This window comes from Camelus dromedarius, chromosome 9 (assembly GCF_036321535.1).
Source record: "Camelus dromedarius isolate mCamDro1 chromosome 9, mCamDro1.pat, whole genome shotgun sequence".
Lineage (NCBI taxonomy): Eukaryota > Metazoa > Chordata > Mammalia > Artiodactyla > Camelidae > Camelus > Camelus dromedarius.
This window is the reverse complement of record NC_087444.1, coordinates 47,398,130-47,407,777: the sequence shown is the minus strand read 5'-3', so window position 1 is coordinate 47,407,777 and position 9,648 is coordinate 47,398,130. Positions and strand designations below refer to the sequence as shown.

At 43.5% G+C, this 9,648-nt stretch overlaps 1 protein-coding gene across 1 annotated transcript; it reads right to left on the bottom strand.

The window, feature by feature from the left end:
* Window positions 1–8,285: 8,285 nt before the first annotated feature.
* Window positions 8,286–9,648, bottom strand: CHD9NB (CHD9 neighbor). Its single transcript, XM_064489168.1, has one exon. It carries the CDS (start codon window positions 9,283–9,285, stop codon window positions 9,127–9,129), a length of 159 nt encoding a protein of 52 aa, XP_064345238.1. The 5' UTR covers window positions 9,286–9,648; the 3' UTR covers window positions 8,286–9,126.

Sequence of the window (9,648 nt, the reverse complement as noted above, 5' to 3'; positions counted from 1 at the left end):
TAATTTCCCCAAGGCCACATAAATGGCCAGTGGCCAAGCCACACTTTGAATGCAGGCCCTTAACCATTGCTCTATACTTTTTCCAATCCAGTACAACCCTGCTCTGTGCTTGAACAGTCCCACACAATCATGGCAAAGAACTGTCCAATCTCTTTTTAAACACACCCCCAAAACAGGAAACTCATCATATCTCAAAACAACCCATTCCATTACTGAATATCTTTAACTATTTAAAGTTATTTATATTGAGTTGCAATCTGCCTCTGTGTAATTTCCACTCATTATTTCTGGTTTCCACTTCAGGGATGATATAGATTAAGCCTACAGAATTTCCACATGGGTCCAGTTCAAATATTTGAAGACAGCTATTTATCTTCCCTCTGCCGTCAGAAAGAACCAAATTATAATTACATTTTTAGAAGCAGACTATAGTCAGTATGTAAACCAGGACTTTTACTTTTCAGAGAAAACTAGGAAATAGACAACTGTGAACTGTCTGTGATATACCGGCATTCTATGGTTGATAAGAAAAAATATGAATTTTATGAATACACCATCTCAAAATTTCCAGAGACATATGCTTCTTCATAATACAACTTCACCATGTGGTAAAAGAACACGCTTATTAACAGGTCCAAGTATCTTTAGTCTTTATGTAAAAATAAGAAGCCAAAAGTATATAAATTTATGTTCAGTATTTAATGTTTCAGTATTTTATCTTACTTAGAAGTGATCAAGATATTTAATGAATATCTATTACTTAATATAGCTTTAAGGTTGCAAATAAGCAAAAAGATTTTGGAAACTATTTTGACATATTTATTACAAAACATACTCATTGCCAGAATAATGACTCAATTTTGATTAGAATCAAATCCATAAGTCTTATAGAATACAAACTTGTGGCTGCCAAGGGGGTGGGGGGTGGGAAGGGACAGACTGGGAGTTCAAAATTTGTAGATACTGACAGGCATATATAGCATAGATAAACAAGATTATACTGTATAGCACAGGGAAATATATACAGGATCTCATGGTAGCTCACAGCAAAAAAAAAATGTGACAATGAATATACGTATGTTCATGTATAACTAAAAACTTGTGCTCTACATTGGAATTTGATACATTGTAAAATGACTAACTCAATAAAAAAATGTTTAAAAAATAAAACAATGAAGTCCATCACCTCAAAAAAAAAGAATCAAATCTGTACGTCTTATAATCTTAAACATCTAATAAATATAATATTAGCTTATTTGACCAGAAAATCCAAGCAGAATAAGAACGTGTGCTTGTATCATACTCTGTGCTGATACCTCAGGTCTTGTTTAACATTTACCCAAATCATGTGAACTTGAAAATAATTTAGTTAGTTCCTATATTTCTGAGTTTGAGTGATATTTAATTTATGTAAGTGCTATTTTCTCTAAGTCAATTAGAACGAATTTCCTTTGTTACTTTGGTAATACCGTACAGAGGTAGAAAAAATATCACATATACATAACATACAGGCAGATGCAAATAGAGATCTTACAGGTTTCATTTGAGTTTTTAGCCATGAATAAGGCATAAATACAGGGCTGTAAACTGAATGTTGATGTCCCCCAAAATTCATATGCTGAAATTCTAATTCCTAACATGATGGTTTTTGGAGATGGAACCTTCATGAGCTAATCAAGGTGTGATGGCAGAGCCCTTGTGAATTGGATTAGTGTCCTTACAAGAAGAAACACAAGAGAGCGCTCTTTCTTTCTCTTTCCTTCTCTTTCTTTCTCATGTGGGAAAACAAGGAGAAAGCCACTATCCACAAGCCAGAAAACGGGCTCTCATCACAACTACCACACCAGCCCCCTGATCTTGGACTTCCAGCCTCCAGAACTGTGAGAAATAAATGTTTGCTGTTTGAGCCTCCCAGTCTATGTTACCTTGTTACAGCAGCCCAGACTAACACCTACAATAATATAAAGTTCATTAGTTTAAATATAAGAGTTGGGCACTATATTTAGTAATAATAATCTTGTAATAACCTTTAATGAAAAATAATATGAAAATGAATATACATATATATATGCATGACTGGGATATTATGCTGTACACCAGAAATGGACATGTTGTAACTGACTACATGTCAATTAAAAAAATAAAATAATTAATATTTAAAGAGAAAAAATAAATAAATATAAGAGTTGGCTCTCATCTTTGTCCTACTTTATATTTTTAACCTAATCGTGGCTCTGGCAGGTGGAACAAGTTGTTACCTGCTCAATATGAGGGCTAACACTGTTTCCAATATTCGTGGAGGAAATTTTTAAGATTTTTCCTTTTTCCTTGACATATAATCTTATGGAGGCTATGGACTAAATTTAGTCTGCAATTAGTCTTTTTCTTTCTTTTTCAACCCCATGTGGTTGCTTCTGAGTGTCCCTGAGTCCCTTGAGAGCCCTTGAGGAGGGCCAGGGGTTACCTAAAGTTCCAGTGACTATAGGCAGTTGAAGGGCTGAAATGGGAAGCAAAAATCTCTTAGAAAATCCGGCTTGGGAGATGAACATTTTCTCAAAGGAGCCATTGAAGTTCTAAATTATCCTTCGATAAGTCGTGCCAACAAGAAGGGAAGCAGACAGAGTTAGTGCCATGGTCAATGGGAGATTGAGAAGGGGGAAATTCAGTCTATTGAAAATTTCTAATGAAAGGAACAGGATCAAGGAGGGAGAATTAAGTGGCCTCAAAACCGAAGGCAGGAAGAACTTCTAGGCCAAGAGGTAACTTCCAAAAACAAAGATGCTACATTGTAACCCAGCCTCAGAAAGTATACTCATTTCAGCTGTGACTCAAGCCATTAGCATTTTTATGGCTTAACTGTGGAGGCCAGAGAGCACGGAAGATGCAACACTCATACCCAAAGGTAGCCAGGGAGAAGAGAAAGAAGGCTGTCTGTCGCCATAAGCGATGAGCAAAAGGCAATGGGGGAAGAGACAGGGTCCTTATAGGATGAGACCCTTTAGGATTTAAACTTAGATGAACCCGCTGAAAGCTGGAATGGTCAGTAGAACCCTAGCTGTAAGGTACCCACATTTCTGTCCAGCTGACTACAATTCCTCAGGGACTGACACCTAATGGCTGGCAGCAGACCTGACAATCTGCACCCCACCCCCAGCAGATGAAAAAACCAGAGAGAATGCTCTTTTCAATTTCCAAAGCCATGTTTTTGGGAAACAAATAACACTCCTAGACATCACAAAACTGTGGCACAAGAGACGGACACAACCTGCAACAAGAGTCCCCATATCCAAACAACTGGTTTTAACTAAACTTTTTCTTTTGTAAATCTAAACTTTGGGAAATCTTGTTCAAAGAGGCAAGGAGAGGATCTTGCTGTCCTCGCTCGGCTGGACCCTGGCAGAGATACAGGATTGTGACAGTGAAATAAAGTTAACCTTTGCTGGCATGGGCAGAGGTCCTGAGATCTCAGGGGCAGTCTCCAGAGGGTGGGGAGTCCTAACCATCCCATCTTTGTTGCCAAAAGGGAAGAAAATTTTCCTCTTTGTTGGGAAGAAAACTTTTCCTCTTCCAACTCTCATCCAGCAGTTGGGGGCCTGATAAATAGACTGAGAAAAAGATTAACAAGAGAAAAGACCAGGTTTATTTTCACATGTGCACATGAGAGTTCCAGTCAGGAAAACCACTGGAATAGCCCAAACGAAAGGTGTAAATATACCAATTTAACAAAAGGGGGGGGGGGTTAGGTATTCAATGGGTGAGTTCAGAAGGTTTTCCTGGGCTTTTTGATGCTAATGAGAATAAACTGTCTTCTGGGCAACTGAATTTTCACAGAACCCCCTTGGAAAGGGTTTAACGGGCAGCTGTATTTCATAATGCCCCTGATTCAGGCAGCTAAGGGAATTCAGATAAGATTTGTTTCTGCATCTTCTATGCCCAAATATTTCCACTTTAAAATAACCTTTATACCAACTTTGGGGGGGGGGGTCAAGAGGGTCCCCACAACTCCCAAATGAACTTTTCAAGTCTCATCCTCTGGAGCCAAACTTCCTAGTACATGTTCCTGCTCTGTCTTTGAGAGCTGAAAGACAGGTAAATTATCTACTCCTCTGTGTTTTAATCTGCAAAATGAGGATAGGGTGGTTGAAAGGATTAAACAAGTCCTTTACATAAAGCATTTGGAACAATGCCTGGACCTAGTAATACAAGTGTTCGCTATTATGATTTTTATTAAGGTATAATCAGCATATAACATTATATTTGTTTCAGGTGTACAACGTAATGATTCGATATTTGTATAAATTGCAAAATGATCACTGAGGTAAGTCTAGATAACATCCGTCACCAAGCTATATAATTATTTTTATTTTGTCTTAGAAGCATCTCAAACTCAACCCTACCAAAACTCACCTCCTCATCTTCCCTCTAAACCGGTCCCTCCTCCCAGAGTCCCTTTTCTCATTTGATGGCACCATCATCAGCCCCGTCACCCAAGCAGTAAATTTGACTCCTTTCTTCTTCAACCCCAACGTAAAATCAACCACCGAAACAGGCTGATTTCACCCCCTAAGTAGTGCTTGAATTTGTCCCCTTCACTCTACTTCTTTTGTGTCAGAGCAGATTATTGTTTAGTAAATACTCACCCCACTGCCACCCTCCATGAGAGAAGGGTGTGTCCCCATCCTGTTGATGTTTCTTTGGACCACGTGACTTTCTGGGGGCAGTGGAGCAGAAGAGGACAGGACTGCGGCTGTGCAGCTGGACTCAGCCTCCTGTGCTCCTTCTATGTGTCATGTGAACACTCCGCAGGTAGCCTAGATCACCTGAACCACAGCAGCCCACAGATGTTTGAGTGAGAAGAAAAAAATATACGCTTGTGTGCTGCTGAGATTTTGTGGACAGTTGCAAAATAGCTCTTCATAGGAATAGCTACCTGCTATATCTTTCCTAGGTCAGGAAATTGCCTCCTAATTGGTTTTCCTGCCTCCAGCCTTATCCCTCTCAACTCCGTCCTTCAAACAGCTACCAAGTTACTCTACCTAATGCACAAATCTAAGTTGATCTGATTTACTCATAATCCTTTGAAAATGACAGAAACCGAATTCAAACCACTCTCAGAGGAAAAAAAAAAGAAACTGAGAATGTATTGGCTTTCGTAAATCTTCTAAGAATGGTAATAGCTTCTGGCATGGCCGCATCTAGTTGCCCAAACAAGTCCATCAGGAATATGTCTCTACTTCTCTCAGCTCCGGTCTCTTCTGTGGCTTCATTCCCAAGCAGGCCCTCCCCAGGGGTGGAAAAATTGTCATTAAGAGGTTCCAAGCTTAAACCCTACAGTTTCATTAACTCCAAAAGAAAGTGAATACCTCTTTCCAATTGTGTCAACAAAATGTCTCAAGGAAGATTCATTGGACTGTTTTGGGTTGGATCCCGTTCGGATCTTTGACTAGGCACGTGCCATGCTCAGCCTTGAACCCGAGAATGGAATCAGCCAGGTCATATAGACTGAGAGGGGCGAGAAGAGAGTTCCCCAAGGGGAGAAGATGGAATTTGTTACCAGAAAGCAAGATATAAAGTAGTCAAAAGTGATTGATGGGGGTGGGGGATATAGCTCAGCCGCAGAACACGTGTTTAGTGTGCACGAGGGCCTCGGTTCAATCCCCAGTACCTCCATTAATAAAATAATGTTTAAAAAATAAAATTAAATTAAAATTAAAAAATAGAACAAAAGCAATTGATATCCTAGCATTATTCCTCTGCCGAAAGTCCTTCAGTGGACTCCTCATCACCATCAGGAGGAACTCTCAGCCTCTCAGTATAAACTTACAAGGCCCTTCATGATCTGATCCTTTTTACTTATCAAGTCTCACCTCCCTGTCACTGTGTGATGTGCCCTTCAGGCTCCTGCAATACTGCACATTGTGCCCCATACAGCCTCCAATCCTGGCTCATACATTCCCTTTCTCCTGAAACACTCTTTCCCTAGCTAATTCCTACTGACTCTTGAAGGGTCCACTCAGGTCACACCTGGGCTGGAAAGATCTCTGAACCACCCTGCTGCAGGCTGTGTTCCTACAAAGACGCACTTCAATATTCTATTACCAATAAGGAGTTTGGCACAGAGTGGTCCCCCAGTAACTGCTGGATTAATGGGTGGATAAAGCAAGGAATGAACAACTGAGTGATAGAGAAGAGTAAAAACTCAATAAATACTTGCTTAATGAATGAATTTGGTTTGAAATGGGAAATTTATTGCCTTATATAACTGAAAAATCCAAGGGAAGAGCTGAATGTGTACGTAGGTAGGTAGGTGGGTAGGTACGTAAACAGACAAATGGAAGATAGATAAATGGATTGAATGGACTGGACGGATGACAGGATGGGTGGATGGATGGAGGGCAGGATGGATGAATGAACAGATGAAAGGATAGGTGGACAGAAAGGTGACTGGTAAACAAATCCCCCCTCTCCCAATAGTTTGGGAAGCAGGACAGAGCAGTGGCTTTCAAGTAACGCAGAGTCTGTGCAGACCTCTCTCTCAAGACGTTAAAGCTCATTTGAGTGGACATAATTCTAATCACTTCCACCAGGCACATGAGCCTCAGAGGGACTGAGATAAATGATACTGGGTCCCTATGGCACAACTGGAACATCCCTAAAAAGCAATTGGGTATGGGGGAAGGGTGTAGCTCAAATGGTAGAGTGCATTCTTACCATGAACAAGGTCCTGGGTTCAATCCCGAGTACCCCTATTAATAATAATAATAATAATTAATAAATAGACTTAATGACCTCCTCCCCTCAAAAAAAAAAAGGGTTTTTTTAATTTAAAAAAATGCAGGAGATAATTATAATTCATAAATTCAACCAAAAAAAAAACCAAACTGGGTGCTTTTTCCTGTTACAGATGAACTTCCTGGCAAATTGCAGCATGCCTGCAGCAGCTGGAGGTGGATGAAAAATCTTGTTTTTCAAAACCCTCAGAGATTCTGAATTTAATTAAATGAGCATTTTGCACCATCCCCAAAGGAAGCAAAACAAACCACCATGTCTCTGAACTTCTAAGGACCTGGAGTCTCTCCTTCGTTTGATTTGGTGAGAAGCTGAGTGAGTTCCGCCCCTCAGGAGCTGGTGAAATAAGTACCACCCTGCCTCCAGACCTCCCCACCAGCTGAGGACTTTTTCCAGGAGCCCTGAGGGCGGACATTGTGAGCAGCTTCTTACCAGACACCATCCTGTTTTGCAGGGTGAATTTCCATTAGGAGGGAGGAGGGGAAAAAAGAGAAAAAAACAGAATTGTCTTAAAAAAAAAAAAATTGAAAGCAGTTACCAGAACTTGGCCTATCCCCAGAAAGCTGCAGAAAGAGGCCCCACACTTCCTGATCCCCAGCTGCAAGCCCAGGCCTGTTTCCTGGCCCCGGGGGAGAGCAGGGCTTCGGGCCAGCCGAGGGGGCCCCCAGCTCTGCTGCTCCCTCCTTGGAAGACACCAGGCTCTGCCTGAGCAGAAGGAACTTCTGCAATCCGTTTGCAGGCTGAATCCCTTCTTTCCTTCTCTTTAGCCCAGTTGCCATGTCATCTCAAAAGAATCCTACTCCATTGCTGAGGTTTTTATGGCCAAAAAGAAGGATCATTTCCAGTAGCGTGCTGCCTCTTCTCTCTCTCCATTCCTTCCTCTCCCTGCTTCTCCCCACCCACCCCTCTGGACCCAGAGTAAGAATAAAAGGACCTCAAAGCATCACTCAACCCTCAGTGGGGTGACTCCCAGCTGACCACCTCCCTCCTCCACGGGCAAGTGAATCCAAATGAGTAAAGAGAATTGGGCCCCCCGACCCCCGCCATGCACACAGATTTACAGAAAAGACCCTCCACTTTCAGCAGGACCCTGCAGGGGTTAACAGCATGACCTCAGCAGCCACCCTGCTGGGGGCCGAATCCTGGTTCCGCCCCATCCAGGCTGGTATTTAACCTCTTGCTACCTCAGTCTCCTCATCTATAAAATGAGTGTGGTTGTGGCAGTTACATGAAACCACCTGTGTGAAGCCCTCGGCGTGATGCTTGTCCCAAAGAAAGTGCTCCAGAGCCTCCTTTTACCCCTTGTGTTCCACAGGATGACACCCACCCTTCCCTGCTGAGCCTCTAATCTCAGCTCCCCAGCCCTGCCTTTCAAATGTGTTGTGTCATCACTTATTTGCAAACATGTCTATTTGATTTCAAATTAAAAGGCTTTTGAGTCGAATTAAAAGCCAAAACACAGGCAAGGGAGGAAAAAAGAGAGGCTGACAGACATGTTAGTAAACAGCGAAATATTTCTGAAGGCTGGATACAGAGAACTCAGACGCCAGAGGGTTCACATTGACAGACTTTTGATATGAGGAGACACGTGAACATCAGCAGAGGGAGATTCTTCTGGGGATTCACACACCAGGAACACGGATCCCTCCTCCTCCCTCCCCACCAGTACTCAGTGTTCCGCTGACTGGATGATCAAGGCCTCGTTGTCTTCCACTGCCATGATCACAGTCTGAACCTGATTGTTCCCATAACTCATTCACAATTCTCCAAGTTAAATATTAAAGCATTCATGCAAACAGGGTGGAGTGAGCCAAACCCCAAACCTTCCAGTTAGGGATATTGGCTAGACAGCCAGCTACTGGGAAAAAAAGGAGAGAGATGGGGGAAGAAACCCCGCAAAACAAAACTGAGGGCCACACCACCGCATCGACACTATGACTACAGAGTTTTCAGAGTTCAGAAAAGTGAGGCACATGGGGGGGGGGGGGAGCATCCCTGGACAGTCACAGCTCAGCAGCAGATTCACCAGAGCTGCAGCAGGCTGCTGTGGGTGGGGATCGCCCATCTCCAGAAGCTCTGGGGAAGTTCCAGGAGGTGTGAAGACTTCTTTCGCCCTCTCTCTCAGAGAGATGGAGACGTAGGCCTCCCCGTGTCCTCACCTTTCTCACAGTTCCCAAGCAAAGCCTGATGGAGGCAGCTTCTGAACCCTGAATCCCAAAGGCAGGGCTTCTTCTCTCCTCCGACACTGGAGCTTCTCGGGATGGGGTTAGTCTCGAGTTTCTTTGGCCAAAGGCAGTTCCAGGGATGAGGGTGGGTCCGACTCCAGAGAGTGGCATCTCAGTTCTTCTGCTCAGGGGTGCCATCCTTCCAGGAGGCGTCTTTGCCATCTGCCGCTTCAGTGCCGGCCTCCAGATTTGGCTCCTCTCCCTCGGGCTGTCCTCCGGGTTTCTGGGACTCCCCCGCCACCTTGATGCTCTTGCTGGAGTGGCACCCCATCTCCGCTGGACGCTGGGGTTGCGTGCCGGGGGAGTTCCGAGGCGAGGAGGGTCTGTGCTGCTGCCCCTCGGGCACCAGAGCTAAATAGCCCTTCCTCGGGGCACAGTTGAAAGAGGACGGGCTCGGTTTCTATGGTCACAGGGAGACGCCAGTCCAATCTGCATAAAGACACCATCCCCTCTTCTGTCGGGTGGGCAGGGCCTGGAACGGGGCCCTTCCTGCTAAGCCGACTAATTCCTAGCACCGAGCCCTATTCTTCCACCAGAAGAATTCCCTTTTGTTTAACCTGTAACCTCTTCCTTACAAATTACAACCCCCCACCTAGCTACCTGTAAACACCGGCCCTCACTTCACACGCAAGGG